This window comes from Alligator mississippiensis, chromosome 4 (assembly GCF_030867095.1).
Source record: "Alligator mississippiensis isolate rAllMis1 chromosome 4, rAllMis1, whole genome shotgun sequence".
NCBI lineage: Eukaryota > Metazoa > Chordata > Crocodylia > Alligatoridae > Alligator > Alligator mississippiensis.
Window position 1 is genome coordinate 254,658,145 of NC_081827.1, and position 21,711 is coordinate 254,679,855.

Below are 21,711 nucleotides of genomic sequence, written 5' to 3' on the forward strand. Positions count from 1 at the left end.
GGGTTTGGGGGAGACCTTGTTTCCCCCAGCGCCCCCCGGGATAACAAGGAATAACGGCCACAAGTTGTTGGAGGGTAGGTTCAGATTAGACATCCGCAGGAACTACTTCACAGTCAGGGCGGCTAGGATCTGGAACCGACTTCCAAGGGAAGTGGTGCTGGCTCCTGCCCTGGGGGGCTTTAAGAAGCAGCTCGATGCCGACCTGGCTGGGGTCACTTGAGCCCATTTTTCTTCCTGCCCTAGCAGGGGGTCGGACATGAAGATCTGCAAGGCCCCTTCCGACCCGACTTCTATGAGTCTATGACACAGGACTCACCATCATGCTCAGATGAGGCCATGCCAGGGTGGCACTAGTCTCCGTACAGGAGGCCATCCCTGTGAGTCACCAAACTCCCACTCCTCCCGTTCAAGCCACAAGGCCCCCTTTTTGGTACCAACCTTCAAGGAAAGCGTCTTCTGCAAGACGTCAAAGAGGAACTGGGCCTGGAGGATGGCAGATGTGTCAGCAGGGTGCGAGGGAAGTGCAACGAAGCCATGGTTCTGGTTCCGGGACACGAGATGCTGCTCAAAGACATGAGTCAGATGCTGAAGAGTGGAGGTGAACAAGGTCAAAGTGCTCGTGCCATCTAAAACGAGGTCTCCTGCGAACGAGATCCAACCATTACCTACCTCCCCACGGCGACTCTGCAGTCCCATCCATAACCAACCTCGCGGCCCGGCCCCCTGCCCCAGCGCGAGGGCGCTTTAGAGCAGAGGTCCTTTCCTCCGATCCCAGGCTGCTGCCCGGCCGGCGGAGCGGTGCGCGGCATCGCAGCCGTAGCTCGCCCGCCCGCATACACACACGGCACATGCACACGCACACACGTGCTAGACGCTGAAGTCATAAAGCAACACTCGTGCTGCCCAAGTAATCGCGACGCTTCCAGGTGCGAGAACACGTGAGCTCTGGTGCGAGGCTCGCTCCGCGGGCGGCGCAGGGACCCAGCCTGCTACCAGGCATTTAAACAACCAAGCAACTGGGAACGCCGTGCCAAGGCATCGAGTCGGTCGTGTCATCTCCCCGAAACTGGTGTCCAAGCCCGTCTGGGACGCAGCCCCCCCGAAGAGCTTCCCGCTCCTTCCCGTTTCAGGGAGCACTGCCCCGCCGGCCGCTTTCCCCACCCGTCGAGGGGGACGGGCGAGCTCTTCGGGGAAGCACACCGTGCCCGGCGCCAAGCGCGCCGGCGCGACGCAGGCGGACACCGGTCGCTTTGCTCAGCTCCCAGGTTACGTGGGACGCCGGCCAGGCCCGCACGCACCGGAGGGTCACCGGCCACGGGAGCATTAAGCCAGCAGCTGCCCCCCTCGAGGGCGGCGGGGCCGGCTCGGACACCGCGCGCGGCAGCACGAGGCCTTTGCGCGGAGCCGCATCTTCCCTGGGCCTCGACCCAAGCGGGCCGCGGGGAACCGCGAGCAGCGGCAATCCCGCGGGGGCTGCGGGAACCCGCCCCCGGGCAGGGCGGCCGCACTCACCGCTGTCCTGCAGCAGCCGGGCCAGGCTCCGCACCAGCGTCTCCCGCGGGGCCGCCGACGCCATCTGCAGCGGCGGGAGGAGGAGGAGGAGGAGGAGGAGGAGGAGGGGGCGTCAGCGCCAGGGCCGCCCCGTGACCCCCGCGGTACCGGGCCCGGGGGGGGGGCGGGGGGCCGTCGGGCTCCGCGGGGCAAGGACCAGCCCCACTTACTTCCGCGGTACCATAGAGCTCCCAGCCGCCAGCAGAGTGGCGCCTTTTTACTTCCGCATTGCCATAGAGTCCCCGAGCATCGACAGAGCGGCGCCTTTTTACTTCCGCGTTGCCATAGCATCCCCAACCCCCGGCCGAGCGGCGGCCCCACTTCTGTGGTACCATAGAGCTCCCAGCCGCCGGCAGAGCGGCGCCTTTTTACTTCCGCGTTGACATGGAGTCCCCAACCCGCGGCGGAGCGGCAACCCCACTTCCGCGATACCATAGAGCTCCCAGCTGCTGGCAGAGCGGCGCCTTTTTACTTCCGCGTTGCCATAGAGTCCCCGAACAGCGGCCGAACGGCGCCGCCCACTCCCGCGTTACCATGGAGTTCTCCCCCGGCCCCTCCCCTGGGCGGGCGCTCGTGCCGGGGCCCCGCCCCGCCGGGCCGTGCGCGCTCCCGCCCGCGGGGGGCGATGGCGGGCACGCGCGGGGCGGGCCGGGCCGCGGCCGGGGCCGGGGCCGGGGGTGACTCATCGCGCGGTGGCGGTGGCGGGTTGCCGGGCCGGGCCGGGCCGGGCCGGGCCGGGCCGGGCTGGCTGCCCCGGGCGGCGCGGACCCGCGGGCGGCTCCTCCTCCGCGGCGTCAGGTAGGTCCGGACCCGCCGCCCTCCCCCGCGCCGCTTGTCCGGCTCAGCCCACCCGCCCGCCCGCGAGCCCGGCCCTGGGGCCCGAGCAGGTCCGAGCCCCGGAGCGAGGGCCGCCGGCGGGGCGGGGCGGGGCGGGCTCCTGTGTGCCCAGGCCGGGCACGGAGCCAAGTGTGCGCGTGCGAGGGCTGGGAGCCGCGTGCCGGGAAGACGGGACGCTTGGAGTCCGGCCCGGTGCTGCGGGCTCCTGCCCTCGGGAGAGCCGCGGCGTGCGAGGGAGCAAGGTCTCCTCGTTCCCCGTGTGTGACTCGTTCTTGGGGCGGCGGGTCCCGTCCCGCTGCCACCAGCTCCGCTCCGGCTCGGCTCAGATCGCCCCAGCCACAGCTTCAGCCGCGTCCCGTCGCCCCGGTCCTGCGCGGAGCCTGTAGACGGCTGGCCCGTGCCCGCTGCCTGCGCGAGGTGCGCTTCGCTCCTTGCCCCCTCGCAGGCCGGCCCTTCGGGGTCTCGTCCACGTCCCGGCTGGGGCGCAGCAGGAGACACGCGGCTGGCGTGTAGTGGCGCGTCCCCGGCGTGTTTGGAGCCGCCTGGTGCCCAGCCCCGAGCGCAGGCACGAGGCCCCCGGCAGGGAAACCCTTTGCAGCCCCCTTGGCAGAGGCCGGGAGGTTCGCAGCCCTGCCGTTTCTTCAGGGGCTGCCATCGGGCCGGGGGACGTTCCTAGGAGAGGCGCGCGTCCCAGACCCTTTGTTTGTCTTCGCCCTCAGCCTGGACGTGCTGCAGAGACGAGCTCCTCCAGCTAAGTTTGCCTCGTGTGATAAAGCGCTCGCTCTGTCAGTATTAAATTGTCCTTGGCTCTTCACCCGAGTGACTAATTGTCCTTGCGTTAAGCTCTCGGGGGTCGCACGCAGCTGCGCTCCCTCTTCGAGCGAGCAGCTGGGGTCTCGTCAGTCGATCCTCGTTTTGGCCGCCCGTCTCTGAGCCCTTTAGACCAGGAGGAGGTGACTAGGACTGGTGGCAGCTCCCAGGGGAAGGTGCCTGGTGCTCTGCTCTGCCCTGAAACGCTTCGTGTCTCCTCCGGGCCGTTGCACCCGGTGTTTGGTTCTCGGACTTTGGGAGGGCGACGGGCGTTTCTCCTGAGCTGTCTGGGTCTGGTGCCTGAGGGACGCTGGCTAACACAGAGCCCAGGCAGGTGCATGCAGGACTTGTTTGATTCTTTCTGGCTCCCTTGAATTGCATGGAAAAAGCTCCTTTGGCTTTGGGGGACCCAGGGTTTCACCCAGAACGTGCACGGCCCTGTGTTCCCTGGTCGCCCAGCGTTGTCAGTTCCCTCACAAGAGCCTTTCCTTCTTCCCCAGTCCTAAATTACCTGTGTCCGGTGCAACTGGCACAGCCCCCAGCTCGCTCCCTTTCCCCCGGGCCGGTACACCAGCCTGCATGCCTGTTCCTAATGCCTTCCTGGCACGGTGGTGCCCCGTGCACGGCTGCGCTGGAGCCGCACAGATGGGGACACTCATCTCCTGTCTGCACGGCTCGGAAGCGCACACGCTGCTTTGCAGCTGTATCGCGTTGCAGACGTGTCTCCTGTTCCATCTGTACTGGCGCAGGCACCGCGAGGCGGCTCAGCTTGCCTGCGTGGGCCTTTCCTGCCACCAGCCTCTACACCTGCAGGAGCAATCTGAGCCCGAGAAGGAGCAGCGTATGGAGCCGGGGCGGGGTGGGGGAGGACGACAGACCAGACTGGCGTGAGCTGATCAGCATCTGAAAGCAGCTAGAACCTTTCCCTGAGCTTTTTTGCCTCAGTGACGTCTCAGGAAAAAAAGATTTTCGTGTTTAATTTGTTTGTATTTTCAGCTTTTAGTTTCCTTGGATGCAGCAGAGCCCCGGCTCCCTTGTCTTCCCTGTTCATTCCTTCGCGGTGCCCACTCCTGCCCTCGCCCCTCCCGATCATCCCCTCTCCCGGTAATGTTCCCCGTGCCCATCTACCTTGCCTGTAACGCTGCCCTGCCCATCTGGAGACGGGCAGTGCTGCAGTGGAGCCCCTCGTGGGGCTGCACCCTCGGCTGATAAAATGGGGTCGCTGTGCTGTGATCTGTTGTTCGCCCTGTTCTCCTGCATCACGCCCCCTGGTTTGCTGCCTTCCTCTGCGGTTACACAGAGGAACCGTCCATGGGGACTCTCAGGCCCCTGTTTGCTGTGCACAGTTTCCCCTGGTGCACGTGTCGCATTCATTGGGCAGCACCAACCCATTTGCCTGTTCACGGCCCGTTCCCCTGATGTCTTTGGGTCCCACTGACGACCCTTGCAGCCCCTCTGGAGCTTCCAGACTTGGTGTCTGCGGCACAGCATCGCGCTGTTGTGCCATCCTGCCCTCGCGGCCCAAGGCCCCGCAGCCCCTGCGCCAAATTGCCTGTGAGGGGGCAGGGAGAAGTTGGGGCCAGGCCTTCTCCCCGACTTGCAGTCCCTTGTGGAACTGCCTGTTTTCCCAGTGCAGAGCCATGCTGGGCACTAAGGCATGGGGAGATTCAGCAGGGGAGGGAGTGAGGTGCAGATCCCTGCACGCGGCAGGGACGGGATGGGGTGGGCATGTCAGCGTCCCCTGGCAGGTCCATGTCCACTTGCTGACACCATGTCCTGTCCTCTCCGCAGGTGATGCCACTCCTCAGACTCGCTGGGCACCTGGCGGAGAAAGAGAAGGGTTGACCACTGCTCTGGCCCCGAAGCCCTGAACCACAATGGCAGCTGGAGAGTCCCCCCCTGCTGAAGTGGTCTTCGTCAACCTGCAGCAGGTGAGGAGGGAACCAGGCAGCCCCCCGGGTCCTGGGCCTCCCAGGTGCAAGCACCACCATCAGGTGGCGTCCAACTGGGGCTGTGTCGCTGGAGCCGGGTGCCCCCAGGGCTGCCTCGTGGCAGCTGACCCTCAGGTTCGGTGGCGAACGCTGCTCAGGGAGGCTACAGACAGACAACCAGACACCGAGACCCGTAGGATTGAGGAACGGTCTCTCTCCAGATGCTCTTGCCTATGGGAGCCCGCATGCCCAGGCCCCTGCCTGGGCTGCGTGTCCCAGCTGCACCGTCGTCGCTGCTCTTCCCCTCTGAACCCCCGTGGGGGTGGGGGTGGGGGTGGAGGTGGGGCAGGGCGGCTGCGAGGGGCACCAGGGGCACGTCCCACCAGATGCACGTTGCTCTGGGAGCTGCCTCCCTGCTGGAGCTTGTCTGCAGGTGGCCCCAGGCTGTTCTCTCCCAGCCAGGGGCCGGGGCCACAGACTCGTGCTCCCTGCTCTGGCTCGGATCTGTCACAGTTGGGCCTCCTCCCGTTGCCATGGAAACAGGAGTCCACAGCAGCTCAGCGCTGGCATTTCGGGCTTTGCTGACGGAAAATTTTCCCAGTTGCTGTCGCACGGGTGGTGGACGGAGCTGAAGCAGCAGCTCTGCGCGGGGCAGCAGAGCAGAGGCACCTGCGCCTGAGGCAAAGGGCAGAGGGACAGCAGGTCCTAGCCCCTGAGGCTAGGGACAAGGCCCGGTCACGGAGGGGGGCCCAGGAAAGGCAAGGGGCACCAGCAGAGAGGGGGCAGGGTCCCTGTCTCACACTTGCAAAGAGAACCTGGGGAGGAAAATTCACTTTGGCTCCGCAGGGAGGGCAGCAGCTTGGGGTGAGGGAAGGGAGCCTCCTGCCGCTGGATGGGTTTGCTGCCTGTCAGAACAGTGTGGTGGTGGGGGATGCCTTGGGCCTGGGTGCTGGGCCCTGTGCCCAGGATGGAGCTGCAGCAGCGTGGGCAAGGGTCCCACGTAGCCCCAGAGTGCAGCGCGAGGCGTCCACAGGGCGCCGGGGCCTGGGGGTGGCAGAGAGCTGCAGGGGTTGATTGTTCCCCGGTGGCTTCTGCACAGGGAGGCAATGGGGCCAAGAGAGGCTTTGCCAGCGCCGAGGACGACGAGGACTTGGATAAGACCTTGTCCATCAAGAGGTTCGGGGACCTGATAAGCAAGTCGGCAGCAAGAGACCTGGAGAAGCAGCAACGCAGCTACAATGAAAGAGATTTTGAATGTACGTAGGGTCGAACCCCTCCTGCCCCATGCCCGGTACTGCCCCTTAGCCCAAACTGTCCCACCCCTACCCCGGGCACCGTCTCTTCCTGAGCGCGCTCTGCAGCCCCGTTCTCCCATTTGCCCCTTTGCTGCAACTGCTCACAAAGTGGCTGCGTGAGCCCAGTCCTGGTGCTGGCAGCCCCTTGCCTGACCCTGCCTCTTCCTGTTCACAAAATGGGGCCCCGCTCCCATCCACGTTACTGTATGCCCGTGGCCTTGGCAGCCCCTCTTCTTTCTCCATCTGCGTGGCGGGAACCAGCCCAGCCTCTTCAGCAGGATTTAAGCTGTTGTCCTTGTGGCGACAAGCCCCGCCATCTTCCTGAGCCTGCAGGCAGACAGCTCCAGTGTTGCTCCTGCCTCTGAGAGTCAGACAGCAACCTGAATCGGGGTGGGTCTCATGTGCGCAGGGAGCTCCTTCAGAACCAGGTGGGAGTGAGCAAAGTTTGGTGGCTGCTCCTCACCGTCTCCTGCTGTGGAGACTTTTCCACATGCAGTGAATCTTCGTGCTGTCATTTAATCCCCTGCCAATGTCCTGGCCGGTTGGTACAGAGGAGTTTGCAGCGTGGGATGGAGGTTCGCGCAGAGAGCTAGCCTGGGACAGTTGCTGCACTGTAGCTATTGTGGGCTCTTTCCTTGTGTCAATACCTCTTCAGGCTGAAGACAGATTTAAGAGAGGCAGCAAATATCGGGTGGAGGATAACGACAGTGGTTAGGGGGGCTGGGAGATATGACTGGTGAGGAGAGGCTGAGGGAACTGGGCTAATTTAGTCTGGAAAAGAGAAGACTGAGGGGAATTTGATAGCAGCCTTCACCTCCCTGCAGGGGCTGCAAAGAGGCTGGAGCTGGACTGCTCTCAGTGGGGGCAGATGGCAGGACAAGGAGCAATGGGCTCAAGCTGCAGCAAGGGAAGTTGAGGTTGGATATTAGGTAAAACTTTCTCGTCAAGAAGATAGTAAAGCACTGGAATGGGTTGCTCGGAGAAGTTGTGTAATCTCCATCCTTGAAGGTGTTTAAGACCTGGCTAGACAAAGCCTTACCTGGGATGATGTATTTGGGGCTGGTCCTGCACTGATCAGAGGGTTGGACTCAATGTGATCTCCTGAAGTCCCTTCCGGCCCTCAGTGCCCGAGTCTGTGACTGAGCTGCTGCTGAGCAGAGCTTTTGAGGCGGAGGGGCCATGCAAGAGAGGGGGCAGGAGAGGGTGGCTTGGGGAGCGGGGAGGAGCTGCTCACAGGGGGGTGGAGCAGGTGGAGGGGCTGAGCTGAGAGGGGAGTCGGGTCCCAGCAGCTCTGAGACGGGTGTCCCTGTGGGGGTACTGTGTCCACCGTCAGTGGAGCGCAAAGGCCAGGCACAGGTTGCCCACGAGGCTTGACGCCCACCTGCTACCAGCTCAGGTCTGGGCTGAGAACTGCAGACTCTTGATTCTGGCCAGTGGCTCGGAGGCTGCACCTGCTCTGTCCAGCCCATGCCATTTGTCTCGGGACATTGGCTGTTGTGTTGTGTCAGGGTTGACAGTATCTGTGATAAGAGGGTAGACTGTGGTTTGGACAGGGATGATCTGCCTCTTGCAGGGGTTTGACAAGATGATCTATGCGGGTCCCTTCCAGCTCCACTTCTCTGCATTTTCTATGACTTCTCTGTGAACCAACAAAGGAAAAACCCAGCCTCGCAGCCCTGTTAGCACTGGGGGTTGGAGAAAAGGCCCTGGGGGCTTGTGGTTTTAGACCTGCAGAGTCTTGTTTTCCCTCTTGTTTCTGGAGTAGTTCAGGTCTGGCCACCCTGGGGGCTTGTGGCAAAGAGCAAGGGAGAGAGAGCTGCAGCAGCAGAGTTGGGAGGGGGGGTCCATCAGCTGCACTTGGACCTCTTTGGTTTGGTTTGTGCCTGTTTGACTCAAAGGACTGAGGAGCAGGTTGAAGGAAGGAACCAGAGCTCTGCCCGTTGGCTGAAGCATGAGAAGTTGCAACCCACCTGCCCCCCACAGTCCCAACTCCTACTCACAGCTTCCTCAGCAGAGCCGGGGCTGGGCAGATGCAGAGAAACAAACAGCAAGCTCCCCTGATAAGCCAGAGTGGGAGCAAAAGGACCCACGGGCAGCATCCTGGCCAGGCCACAGCCCAGAGCAGGTGCCCAATAGAGGAGCACCTCTGCCAATCACTCATCAGATCCAGGCCTGGCTGTAGCCTGCCATGGAGCCAGTGCATAGTTTCATAGTTTCATACTTGGTCGGGTCGGAAGGGACCTGAGCAGATCAAGTCCGATCCCCTGCCATGGGCAGAAAAGGATGCCGGGGTCAAACGTCCCCAGCTAGGTGTCTTATCTAGCCTCCTTTTGAAGACCCCCAGGGTAGGAGTGAGCACCACTTCCCTTGGAAGCTGGTTCCAGATCCTAGCCACCCTGACGGAAGTAGCACCTCCTGATGTCTAGCCTGAAACTGCTCTCAGTCAGCTTGTGGCCGTGTTACTCCTGGTAGAGCTCACAGGAACAGGGACTCTCCCATTGCCTGCTGGTCCCCCTTGGTCAGTTTATAGACAGCCACCAGATCCCCTCTCAACCTCCTCTTGTGGAGGCTGAACAGGTTCAGGTCCCGTCGCCTCTCCTCGTAGGGCCTGCCCTGCTGACCCCTGATCATGCGGGTGGCCTCCTCTGGACCCTCTCCGTGCTGTCCACATCCCTCCTGAAGTGCGGCGCCCAGAACTGGACGCAGTACTCCAGCTGTGGCCTGACCAGTGCCGCATAGAGGGGGAAGATCACCTGCTTGGACCTGCTCATGATGCATCTGTGGATGCGTGACCAGGTGTGGTTGGCCTTCCTGACCGTGTCCCCATATTGGCGGCCCATGTTCATCTTGGAATCAATAGCGACTCCAAGATCCTTTTCTGCCTCTGTGCTGATGAGAAGGGAGTTTCCCAGCCTGTAGGTATGCTGCAGGAGGTGGGGCAATGTGGGCCTGTGACCCAGGAAATGGTAGTTCTCGTGTTCTTATGACTGCCACACTCTTGCTGTCTCTCAGTCCATCGTCAGACCTCTCACCACATCCACCACCCACTTTCCACCCACCTGCCACCTGCCCTCAAGTTCCCGAAGCGGCACCCCCGTGCCAGCCGGAGGAAGAGGAGGAAACGAAAGAAGAAGAAGACCTCGGTGCCCCCCTCAGAGGTCACCCCCACCATCCAGGAGGTGGATGAGGAGGGCACGGAGGCAGGGGAGGAGGAGGAAGAAGAGGAGGAGGAGGACGGCGAATCGGAGGCCGAGGAGGCCCTGGAGAAGGTGGCCTCCCCGGAGTCGGAGACAGAGGCCCCAGGGAAGGAGGCGTCTCCCAGACTGAGGTCCCCTGGCAAGCCAAAGGCAAGGCTGTGGGGGGGAGCTGGCAAGCTCCCGCAGACTGGTGCCCCAGCTGGTCTAGGGACAGGGGCATGTTCTCCACAGCAGGGTGGGTGGGAAGCTGTGAGCTTGAGCATGGTAGCTGCCCTCAAGTCAAGGCTGGTCCGAGCTCCCAGGGTCTCCTCTCCACAGTTCACCATCGGGAGTGACGAGGATGACGCCTACAGTGCCACAGCCACGACATGGTTCCACGTGGATGAGGAGTGCGGTGTCCTGTCCCCTAGGCTGCGTCTCACCCACCTGCTTCAGGACCGGAGCCCAGCCTCACTCCACAGGTGAGCAGCATGGCCTGGGCAGGCTCCATTACTGCCTGGTATACATGCCAACATGGTGGGCTCCCTACCTTCTGCATCCCATTTGCTGTCGTCCCACAGGCTGATGGGGCTGGGGTACATGATGAGAGGCAATGCTGGAGGCCATACACCCTGCCACCAGCTGGTCCCCAGGTCAGGGCTCTGGGGGCACTGCTGGGCACCATGGTGAGGGGTGGGGCTGTCTGTTTTCCCCCCCTGTTCTCTTGTGCCTGGCTCCTGACCCATGGGCAGGGCCACAGCTCTAGGGTTTGCAGACCAGGCCTGGGCCCACTGTGAGCCTGGTGGCTGCGAGGCCTCTTTCACCACTGGGAAGGGAGCAAGTCTCCTGGCAGGGGCAGGGGCCATTCCTGGCTGTAAGTTGGGTGTTCCTGGAGAAAGACCTTGGCATGTCTAGGGCCATGCATGGTTTTGCCAGGCCTGGGGCCAAAGACCTCCACCCTTGGTGGAGGTTGGAGTGCCTGCAAGGGAGCTGGGTCGGGAGTGCCTCCCCCTTCTCCCCCATGCTGCTAGCCACTGCCAGGCACCTGCTTGTCTCTGCAGCCTCCCGGGGCCCAGGGAGTGCCTGTCACGGGGCTGGGACAAGCGGAAGCCCTGGAGCCAGGTGGTGAGTGGGCAGCGTGTGAGCTATGACCTGAAGGAGCGGATGTGCATCGGCAGCATGACCACACTGGACAGTGCAGCTTATCAGCGCGTGCCCACCGACGAGGCTGAGGCCCAGATGCTAGCATCCGCTGACCTGGACGGCATGAAAAGTGAGCCTTGCGGCATGGTGCAGTGCTGCCCTGCCTGTGCCTGTGCCCCTGCCTCTGCGAGTCAGACCTGTGGGCCACACCTTCCCCCACCAGAGCCAGGCCTGAGGTTGCCCCTTCTCTCTCCTCACCTCTCATGGTGCCCTGCAAACCGCACCCACCACCCCTGCTGTCCCCAGACTCAGGCTCCCTGCCCAGCGCAGTGCCCCTCTCTCCAGACCCGCAGCCCTTGCTGTCCCAGCTGTGAGCTAGCTGCACTCATTGTCCCTCTGTCTCAATGCTTCTCATGCCCAGGGCCCTCAACCCCAACCCATGGCCCCTGCTGTCTCAGCCCCAGGTTCTGCACTGCTCCATCCAGTCCTGCAGCCCCCTGGTTTCCCAGTCCTAGGCTCCCTCTCCTCTGCTCCCAAGCTGCTCTGAACCTTCCTGCCTGCCTCAGCCCCTTGGCTCTAGGCATTTCCTCGGCTGCTACATCACCCTGTTGATTTCAGGTCTCCCTGCACATCCCTGGGTGACAGAGCTCTCCTCTTGACACACTTTCCTGGTTGTCAGCACCCTCGCATGCCGCGCGAGTGTTGGCATTGCTGCAGCTGGGCATGACAAGCCATCCCCTTGTGGAGAAGCAGAGACCCCTGCCCAAGTGCCTCCAGGGCTGCCCCGTGTGCTGTGGGAGCAGGGAGCAGAGACGTCATGGAAATGCCTGCTCAGGGCCTGAGGACATGGAGAATTCAATAGGCTGCTTTTCAGGCTGGGGAGGGAGGAGACGCTGCGGGGGAGCCAGGGAGAGAAGCAGACAGCTGCCTGCACAGCAGCTCTGGGCCTCCATTGGGCACCTACAGCAGACCGGGAGCCCTGTGGCCCCATGCACTGGAGGGGCCGCAGCCCTCCTGCAGCAAAGCTCTCCAGCCCCAGGACCTTGTCTGCCTCTAGGGGCTGCTGCACTGGCATCTCTGGCAGCTGGAGGGAGCAGGCACGGGCACAGCCAGCTCCATGGCTCTGATGAAGTCCTGACCGGTTGCATCCCAGGCAGTGCGTCCCTAGTGCTCAGACTGGCTGTGCCCCTTGCCTTTCGCAAGCCTGGCAGGCAGCTCGTTGCACTGACGCCTGAGCTTCCCAGGGCATCATGACAGCCATCCAGGAGGGAGAGGAGGCAGTGAAGGAGGCAGGTGGGGACAGCAGCCCAGAGACAGGAGCAGGCGTTCATGCCCACAACTCCATGGGCTACGAGGACTTTGAGGAGTTTGCCTTCAACTTTGAGGATTATGATTTATGGGAAGCCATCAGGAACCACCTGGGCTACCCTGATGGGGACCCCATCTGTAAGTACCCGACCAGGGACCCTGCGTGGCGGCCGGGAGGTGCAAGCCCCAAGCCCTGCCCCCTGTTTGCTGCCTGGCCACCCTCCTTGCATCTCAGACAAGGTACCCCCGAGGGGAGTGTGCTCTTGGGCACATACATCTGCACGCTCTGCAGGAGCTGCCTGCTGTCTGTGCATCTGTCTGTCTGTCTCTGGTATCTGTCCAGCCCTAGCCATGCTGCGGTGAAGTGTTTCTTAGTCAGTGTCTTACCTGAGTCATGCTGGGTGCAGCTGCAGCATGCTGGCTGTTCTCAGCATGTTCTGAGCCATCTCCATCCTCTGGCTGTGGACACCAGTCCCCAAGTGGCTCTGACTGAAGCCATGATACTTCACCTCTGTCTCTGGCACAAAGCTAGTTCAGCTTGGAGTTAGCAGGACGCACGGGGCCTGGGGCCAGGACCCCCGGCTGCCAGCACCAACGTCTTCCGGGTGCTGGAATATGAGCTGGGTCCTCGGATCAGGCTGCAGCCTTGATGGTATCAGGTTCTTGGTATGGGCTAGAGATGGGGAAGGGATAAAGTGGTGTATGGGAGCCTCCAGTCTGAGGACATGGGTATGGATGTGGGCATGAACCCTGCTGTGGGCCAGCAGGCAGGCTCTGGTGGCACAGAACAGGATGAGAGAAGGCAAGGAAGGACGGGTATCAGGTGGTGGGTGTTGCCCAACAGCCTGTCAGGATTGTGGTCCTATTTCCTGGGACATCACACACATGTGCACCAGTGGATGGCCTGGCCTGACCTGGCCTTGAGCCCACGCTGCTTGCACTCGAAGGAGAGAGGCAGGACAGTCTGGAGAGGACCCCCCCAGGTGATGTTGGGGCACAGCAGGCATTGCCCTCCAGTCAGCCATGGATTCCCTGTGGGTCCTTGGCAAAGGGCTGGTGTCTCCAGAGACTTGGGCCCCATCAGTGTTGGGCAGCACCCAGCCCTGCAAGGTCCTGGGCTTGGCAGGGCCTTCTGCAGACCACGGCAGTGCTGCTGTGCACGGGGGCAGATCAAGTGCATGTGTGTTTACGCAAGTCCTGGTGCCATCCAGCACCCTGAGAGACGGGGAGCCTTGGCAGTGTAAGCAGCCAGTGGTTGTGTGGGAAGGTGTCTGGAGGACAGCTCCATCAGGAGTTACTGAGCAGGGCAGTGAGGGCACAGCCTCTGAATCGGAGCCTCCTGGACCTTAAGTGTTGGAGGCTGCAAGTGAGAGAGGAACAGGAAAAACCCTGGTCAGACCCAGTTTGCCCTGTCTTTCAGCATCCACTCTGGGTGCCATGGGGCACGGGAGACGGGGTGGTGGACCTGTGGTCTCAGCCTGTGCGTGGCAGCTCTGATGCTCCTGCATGTGCATCGTATCATGTGATGTGCTCAGTCTAGCTCCACAGCTGAAGCCAGGAGGCTCCCGCCTGGCCCTCCCTCCAGGCACTGAGGCTCCATCTCTCTGTCGGGCACTTGGCAGCCAGACGGCTCTGCCGATGGCCTGATAAGCTGGTGTCATGTCCTCCAGCATTGATACTGGTGCCCTATTTTTAGATGTCGCCATAGTACCCACATGCCATTTCCTGCCTGTGCTCTGGTGGCAATGACATGGAAGAGAAGGTGGCTGTGGTGCACGTGGCAGGTGTCTGTGGTTCCACTGCCTGCTCCCACAGAGGTCCCAAAGCAGCAGCTTTACCCAGGCCTTGACCCAGCATGAGCAGTGCAGTTTGCACCAGAAGGGCTCAGAAGGTACTTTTGCTTCCTTGACTTTGCAGGCAGGTGCTCAGCCAGGCTCACCAGGGCCCTGTTGAAGGCTGAGCGACTGCAGGGCAGGCTGCCGAGAGCTGCCCCTTGGGGCACTTGTAAGGTGCCTGTGTGGGAATGGGGCTCCCCACAAGAAGACTTGCCACGTGACTGCAGGGGAGTCGCACTGTTTGGCTGGAGCTTCATTTGCATCTGCCAAGTGGGGATTGAGAGGCCTTCCCCGCCCCACAGGGAGGATGTTGTGTTGTGCGACACTGAAGCCAGGGGCTGGGACAGGGTCAGAAGTTGGGGAAACATGGAAGCAGAAGCATCATAGGTGTACATCTTGCGCACGCTCGCAGGATTGTAACACAGCTGTGCCTGTGCTGGGACATGCTCACAGGGGCAAACCTGCATGAAAGGTGCCCTGCGCCCAGGTGGTACCCGCAGCCCAGCAGCAGCACATGGGTGTCGATGGGCAGTTATTGGCTTTGCAGCAAGCAGAGGCTGCCAGCTGTCAGCAGGACTCACATTGCCAGTGCAGTCCATGAGGGAAAATCCCTGCCGGCACCGTATGGATCTGGTTTCTATTTAGTGTAGTGACCCATTTTCCTGAGAGCGAGGCCAGAGCTGGAGCCCCTTCCTCGGGCTGGGGGCTGAGCATGTTGCTGAGGTGAGGGAGATGGGTGTCCTGCTGTGGCTGCCTTGCTGCACAGTGAAGTCTGGTGCCCCTCTCAACTACCCCCACATCCCCTGCTAAGGGGTGAAGCTCCCTCAGCCACTGAGATGGGCAAGGAGACACTGGCCCTTTGCTTCACCCTGGGCAGGGCTGCCTCGAGAGTCCTGGGGGAAGATGCACTTTGTTCCCTGATGAGCTTCTGGGGGCCAGGGGGTCTCGGCCACCTCCAGGGACAGCAGTGAGATGGGAAGCAGCATCCTCAGTCTGATGGCACCCAGTGATTGGCTGTGGCAGGGAAGCTTCACCACCCCCAGGCCTGGGCAGGGTCAAGGGAGCTCTCAGCAGCGCGCCGGCATCTGGGCACTGCATTTCTGGTACAGCAAGAGCAGCCGATGCTGTGGTCACCAGGGTTGTGTGGAGCCTTGCCAGCATGGGGGGCACGTCCGTGTGGGAGCTCAGGCCCTTGCCTGTTGGCCAGTGGGCCTTGTTCGGAGTTACAGGAGAGTGGGTGTTTGATCTCTCACCAGTTGGGGCAGCTGGAGTGAACGGCAGCTGGCACTCTGCCCTGGGGGTTTCGTCACTATTGCACCGCAGCCTCCCGCACCATCACCCAGATTTCTGCAGCCAACACTGGCATGTGCCACCCAAGGAGCCATCCCTGCCACCTGTGCTACACAGGGGTTAGCCAGAGCCCAAGTGCTCTCCCTGTGTGGAGGGCATTGAGGGCATGGCTGGGAACATCCAGATCCCATCTGCAGGGCTTCATCAGACCCATAACAGCATCAAGGCCACAGGCCCAGCCAGTCGGAGCCTGTCTCTGGGGCTGTTTGTCTCTTGGTCCCCAGGAGCAGGTTAATGGGGGCACGTAGCACAAAGTGCTCCCCTCCTAGGGGTGTCAAGACTCACCTCCCCCAAGCCGACTACCTTCCCCCCATGGTGCTGCTGAGCAAACCACAGAGAGTACAGGGGCTCCGTCGTGGGTGAGGAGGTCAGCGGCTCTTCCCAAAAGGGCCATCCCACGTCAGATGCTCTGTAACATGGATGCTGTTTGGGGAGGTGCTGGAGTTTTGTGGGTTCATTTACTCCCTGCAGCTTCCACCAACTGCTGAATGAGTCTTGTACAAACTAAAGGGCCCTCAGGCTAGCTGTGGTTGTCACAGAAGGTGGCATCCCAAGATGCAAGGAACCCCTGGAAGCGCCAGTTGATAGGTTCTGAGAGTTTGTCTCTGGAGTGCAAGTGCTGTGGCCGCACCGCACCTACCAGCAGCAGCGAGAAGCAGACAGAGCGTTTGGGCATCCGCTACCTGCCAGGACGTTTCTGCTCACCCAGCATTTTGTCTTTTCTTCCTCCCTGCACCCCCAGGCCACCGCTTTGAAGACAACCCTGGTGTCAGGAGGCATCTGGTGAAGAAACCATCTCGGAGCCAGATCACTAGGACAAGCAAAAAGATGGTGACAGCTCCATCAGTCAAGAAGAAGAAGAAGAAGAAGAAGCTGGACCGGCGGCCCCATGAGGTACATGCATGAGCAGTTCTAGGATTTTGCAAAGGGGTGGGGGTGCAGATGGCGAGGTGCATTGTCACACGTAGCATGACACATGTTTCTCCAGTTAAACAGACACTAGAAGCTTTGCTAACATGAAGGGCCTGGGGCTGTATTATTCAGTATAAGATCAAAGCAGAAACAAACAGAATTTCACTGGCATGAGTTAAAAACGTGTAGAGCTGTGAAATAGGAGCTTCCTTCCCAGAAGCAGCTAGCAGCCAGCGAATGGCAAAAGAAAGGGGAACATCGAGACAATTAAACAGAAGAGAGGGTCATTAGCACCTGTGGCGTGAGGGGATCGGGTGGATTATAATAAGGAGCCAGGCTGTCAAGTGACTCTTGTCCCTGCTTCACTAGAAACGCTGCTGCCACTACCAGGAAACTGGGTTTAAATTTTGGGTGGAGCAGGAATCAATGGTGGGTGCAAATGCACCAGTCCCCCCAGCCCTGGACCTGCCCTTGGGTACATGACTTCCCCTCTCCCTCTCCCCACTCTCCTAGTGTCTGTGGTCATGTACTGGGTTCCAGAAATTGGGGTGGGGTGGGGGTGGGGAAACGCATGAGCTTTGTAAAAGGATGCCTGTGGGGCTTGCTGGCTTTTTTACAGCTGCCGATTCGTGAGGGTCACATTTTCAAGCTCTTCTCCACATCTGGGAAAGAACTTGTTTATCTCAGTATTTCTTTGAGATTCTTCCCAAATCATGACTCCAGCTGGGAGAAAAGCCTCAAGCTTCCCAAGGATCCTGATGCGATCTTGGGAGCTGCCAATGCCATCATGGCCCTGAGGCGGAAGAGGGGTCTCCCACTTGGGCACTGCTCAGTGGAGATGGTGAAGTCCTTGTGGCACAGACAACCAGAGATGCTGGATGGCGTCATTTGTGCCCCTCGGGGCACGTCTGATCTTGGCTGCCTGGCTCGAAGCAAGTAGGCAGGTGCTGGTCAGACCTCCTGCCACGTCTGCCTGAGATCCGTTCTTGCTGAGTCCATTCACCCAGCCCAGGGTAGGCAAAGGCACAATCCTGCTCCTTGGCTGGTTGGCAACTTAAAAATAAGCCCAGGGCCTTGCACTTGGCCCCATGCTCTGCGGTGACTTGGTGCAGAGGGGCGGGGACCAGAGCTGCCTAGCTGGTCAGGTCTTTGCGCCCATGCTGTGCTCCCCACAGGTGTTTGTGGAGCTGAACGAACTGGTGGCGGACAGGAACCAGGAGATGCACTGGAGGGAGACAGCACGCTGGATCAAGTTCGAGGAGGACGTGGAGGAGGACACGGCACGATGGGGGAAGCCCCACGTGGCCTCGCTGTCCTTCCGCAGCCTGCTGGAGCTCAGGAAGACCATTGCTCATGGTGAGTCCCAGTCCGCATGGCTGAGGGAAGCAACCCAGGCTCTGTGGTGGGACAGGCTCTTGTAGGCAGGTACCGCCTGTGCACCTGACCTTGCTGTTACGGGCACGTTCGGCTGAGGCAGAGGGAGAGGGTCCTGCTGTTGCCTGACAGAGATGTGGGGAGTGTTGGTGTCCTCTCCCCTGTGCTAGGCCTGTGCCCTATCAGGCACATGACAACTGCCCTCAAGCCGTGGCGCCGTGCCTGCCTTGCATGCGAATCCGATTGGCCATGTCCGTCACTTGGCTACAATCCAAGGGCCAAGGGCAATCATCCAGTTACTGCAAGCGAATGCTCTGAAATACCACAGTGAGATATCCATTGCATGTCAGATAGCAGCCTGCCAGGCATACCAGCCCCTGTACCCGCATAGCGACCATGCTGTAGTGCTGGACAGACACATGCGATACGGCTGAGCCCAGGGATCAGTGACAGCCCACGCGGGATGGCTCCCTCAGCTGCACTCAGCCTGAGCAAAGCATCCCTTTTTGTTGCCCCATATTAATCCCCCAGAGCATCACCTTCTTCCCAGGTTCAGAAAGTGCCCAGAGCTCGCCCCCAGTGTGCATGTAAGCGCTTGTTTACCCAAAACTTCCTTCCCCCCACCCTTTCTGAATGGCTATACCCCAGGCCTCTCAGGGTGAAGGCCTGGCATGCCAATCTATTGCTACCATACCTGTCTGCTCCTGCCTCCCTGCGGCTCCTCCCTGACAAGGTGACTGTGTCTGTGATTGCCTGTCACTCTGCCTGTCCGTGGGTTCCTGGAATAGTGTGCACGTGCCTGGTGTGACCACATCCTGCCACCTTGTGAGGCAAAGCGCTCCAGCCACTGACAAGGCAGAGGAGGCTGTGGCTTTTCTAGTCTGATGTTTCCCCGAGACACTCGTGCTATTTCAGGACAGGGGACAGCAGCCTGAGCTAGCGCTGGTGCAGTGTGGGGCCAGAGCCATCCACGTGCAGCTGAGAGCTCCCAAGTGGGACACATTCTGCACACGTGTCCCTGGACCCTCTCCCCAGGGCAGTGTCTGTCTTGGGCCTCGCCACTGCAGCTGTGAGCCCCTGAGCCAGAGCCCTCTGCCCTCCAGCCCCTCTCCCCCACACCCCCAGTTACTGACAGGAGTTGTTAACTGACCTGCTCTGAACTTGCCCGAGTGGCAACCCACGTGAATCTATGAATCCATGAATCTATGAATCTATAGCCCTATGAATCTATAAACCCCCTAGGTCTGTGAGCACTTGGGCAGGGGCTGAGTATGACGGGCAGAGTTGGGGTTGGCTCTTGTGTCACCCAGGGGTCTGTGCAGAGGGCAGTGCTGCTGCTGTGAGGGCTGATGTGATTTCTGAGCTGTATTTTTACTGGGGGGCCCAGATCCCAGGTGGTCCAGGGCAGCGAGTCTGCCTGAGTCCCGCTGGGGAAGGGTGGTGGGACAATAAGGCAGGGCATGAAATAGAGGGAGAGAGAGTAGCTCTAGAAGGAGGAGATCTAGGGTGTGAGCTGAGCCAGGGTCTGCCTTGCCTGCGGAGGAGGTCTGAGCTGAGCTTTGATGTCTCCTGATTTCTGTGTTGCGTGGGGGAGGGGGAATGACTTTGAGCTTGTCCCAATGTGTGCAGGCGGCCAAGGCACCCATGTGTCCAGGGAGGAGCCCTTGCCTCATTGCATCCCAGAGCTCTGGGCAGTGCAGGGGCCCCATAGGCCCTGCACCTGCTGCAGCCCCATAGGGGCTCATGGATTCCTCTGGGGAAGCCCAAATCGGGAGTTCCAGGCAAGCAGCGATCTCATGGCAGAGGCACAGAGACTGACTGCCTCTGCTGGGATGGGGTCGGGCCTCTGCTGCAGACAAAGCCTGGGGCCACACCACGGAAAGACACTAACTAGATACGCGACCCCCTACACTGCAGTCCCTATGCTGGGTCCGTCTGCAGTTCCATGCATGGGAGCACCAGCCCCGGAGGAATCCCCTGCTCCTCAACACATGGAGCAGAACTGGACCGGAGTGCAGGGCTCGTCCCCCAAGCCAGAAGCTTCACTCCAGGCGCAGCCTCCCGTAAGGCACCAACCCCTTGGCCTCTCCCTACCCTCTCAGCCGCAAAGTCCAAGAAGCTGCAGGGCCACTCAGAGGGGAGCACAACCTCCCCGCAGCATCGTGCTCCAGCTCAGCTGCCCAGAGCCCCCCCAGGAGAACCCCTTGCCCTAGAAGTGAGCCAAGCTCTCCCTGCTTACCTGGCACTGGAGGTGCCAGTGTGACTGTGAACAGCACTGGCAAGAACCAACCCAGAGCAGCAGCCCAGAGGGGCTGTGGTGCCCTAGGTCTCACGTCCCCAGAGCTGAGCTGCAGCAGAGTCTCCCCCATGCTAACAGTCTCTGGGACTGTTAGCAGAGGGAACGCAAGACACGAGGCCTGGTCCAAGTCCAGGGAAGACGGCTGCAGTCAGTGGGCCAGAGGTGAGATGGATAGGCCACAGGACCTGAGGGGATCTCAGGGCTGTCCTGAAGTGAGGGGGCCCTGGGCCTGCGTGATGGAGAAAGATGCAGGCAGCCTAGCTACAGCTCCAGCAAGGAGCGAGGCGTGGTGGGAGTTGTGGGGCAGCTCAGGGCAGCCATCCCACATGGCTGGTGCAGAGACCCGAGGGGCCTGGACCTGGGACAAGCTGACAGCTGGAGGAATAGGACCAGCATGTGGATGAGTCCCAGTATGGTGTCCATGGCCTGTCAGGGTGTGGCGGGTGTGTGAAGGGCAACAGGAGTGCATGTGGGCCGAGGGGTGCCCGCAGACGTGAAATGAAGGCCAAATACTGCAAGTGTGCATGGCCTGGGACCAAAGGGGTGTGAGACGGTGGCAGGTGCCTTTGTGCCTGTGCCCTGCTAGGGCTCCAGCCCGGTGACATCCTGTGGCACCGTGGTCTGTGCAGGGCTAAGCAAGCCACTTTCCCTGCTGCTTGCAGGCGCCATCCTCCTGGACCTGGAGCAGACGACGCTCCCAGGCATTGCACACCTGGTGGTGGAGACCATGATCATCTCAGACCAGATCAAAGCTGAGGACAGGGCCAACGTGCTACGGGCCCTGCTGCTGAAGCACAGGTGGGCACAGGCTGCAGGCGAGGGGGAGTGGGGGCAATGGCAGGCATACCGGTGGGGATGGGGGCACATGGGACAGGAGCGGGAGGCAGGGAGAGAAGCTGGGTGGTCTCTGGGGTCACACTGGGAGTGGATCTCGTGGGGGCAGGTTCCCTGCCTGTATCTGGAGTAGGGCCTGCTCCCACAGAGCAGGCAGTGGAGGGTGTGTGCATCTGGAGGGCGCTGGTGCCTCCTGGGCAGTGTGAGGGGGGCTGGGGCAGGGAGACCAGGGCCATGAAGGAGGGAAGGGAGGTGTGGGGGGGCTCTCAGTCTGGCAAGGGGGAGAGGAGTCATTGCCAGGGGGCAAGAAGGGAAGCTGAGCCAGGCCCCAGTGAAGGAGGGGGCAGCTGGGCTGGGGAAGCGGGGCAGCAGGACAATGAGGGCACTGCGGCAGGAGCTCCTGCGAGGCTTCTTGGGGCAGATGCTGGGGTGGAGACGGGGCAAGGCTGGGGGGAAGCGCTGCAGGGAAGAGCCCCTGAGGGAGCATGGGCAGGTGGAGCTGGCCATGCTGAAAGCAGGGAGGGGAGGGTGCAGGGCTGGGGACCAGTCGCAGCATCCCTGACTTCCTGCCCAGGGCTGCACGGCTTGGGTACCAGCCCAGGCACAGGAGCCGCTCCCCTGACCCATAGGGGTTTGGCACCCTGCTCCCTCAGAGCCTGGCCACCAGGGAGGGTGGTAGCTGCAGTCCTGCCATCACCACTGGCTTTGGGGGCCGAGGGCAGGGCTGCTCCCGCCCACGGCTCTGACCGGCGCCGTCCTCCCAGCCACCCCAACGACGAGAAGGAGGGCTTCTTCCCCCAGAACCACTCCAGCTCCAGCATGAACTCAGTCGTGGGCAACCACCACCACAACCACAACCACATGACCGACACCTGCATGCCTCTGATGGGCGAGGAGCGTATTGAGATGGCTGAACCCAAACCCCATGACACCGAGTGCAAGGAGGTGAGGGCTGTACAGGGCAGGACCGGCTGGTGCAAGGGGTCTCTGCCCTTCCCAGGGCAGCTGCCTGAGACAAAGCCAAGCGCAAGGTGCACCCAGCTTCCTTGGGGGTTC

At 61.4% G+C, this 21,711-nt stretch overlaps 2 protein-coding genes across 8 annotated transcripts in view; one reads left to right on the plus strand and one right to left on the minus strand.

Annotated features, from left to right (window-relative positions):
- STK11IP (serine/threonine kinase 11 interacting protein) overlaps nucleotides 1-1,981 on the minus strand; it is a 30,267-nt gene extending 28,286 nt beyond the window's left edge. The window contains exons 1-3 of one of the 3 annotated variants that reach the window (XM_059727604.1): nucleotides 1,722-1,980; nucleotides 1,513-1,576; nucleotides 439-641 (exon numbers count right to left, since the gene is read on the minus strand). In XM_059727604.1, coding sequence (XP_059583587.1) covers nucleotides 439-641; nucleotides 1,513-1,576; nucleotides 1,722-1,886 — 432 coding nt within the window. In that variant the 5' untranslated portion in view covers nucleotides 1,887-1,980. Of the gene's footprint in view, nucleotides 1-438; nucleotides 642-1,512; nucleotides 1,577-1,721 lie in introns of all 3 variants that reach the window. The other 2 variants (XM_059727603.1, XM_059727605.1) reach the window with 2 other exon arrangements.
- A 154-nt stretch (nucleotides 1,982-2,135) lies between these two features.
- SLC4A3 (solute carrier family 4 member 3) overlaps nucleotides 2,136-21,711 on the plus strand; it is a 35,086-nt gene continuing 15,510 nt past the window's right edge. Inside the window, exons 1-11 of one of the 5 annotated variants that reach the window (XM_059727600.1) lie at nucleotides 2,136-2,349; nucleotides 4,990-5,129; nucleotides 6,229-6,385; nucleotides 9,437-9,771; nucleotides 9,940-10,082; nucleotides 10,182-10,253; nucleotides 10,662-10,873; nucleotides 15,979-16,130; nucleotides 17,324-17,504; nucleotides 20,484-20,619; nucleotides 21,420-21,600. In XM_059727600.1, the coding sequence (XP_059583583.1) occupies nucleotides 5,076-5,129; nucleotides 6,229-6,385; nucleotides 9,437-9,771; nucleotides 9,940-10,082; nucleotides 10,182-10,253; nucleotides 10,662-10,873; nucleotides 15,979-16,130; nucleotides 17,324-17,504; nucleotides 20,484-20,619; nucleotides 21,420-21,600 (1,623 nt within the window). In that variant the 5' untranslated portion in view covers nucleotides 2,136-2,349; nucleotides 4,990-5,075. Of the gene's footprint in view, nucleotides 2,350-2,516; nucleotides 4,303-4,989; nucleotides 5,130-6,228; nucleotides 6,386-9,243; nucleotides 9,344-9,436; nucleotides 9,772-9,939; nucleotides 10,083-10,181; nucleotides 10,254-10,661; nucleotides 10,874-15,978; nucleotides 16,131-17,323; nucleotides 17,505-20,483; nucleotides 20,620-21,419; nucleotides 21,601-21,711 lie in introns of those variants that run through there. The other 4 variants (XM_059727597.1, XM_059727598.1, XM_059727599.1 and 1 more) reach the window with 4 other exon arrangements.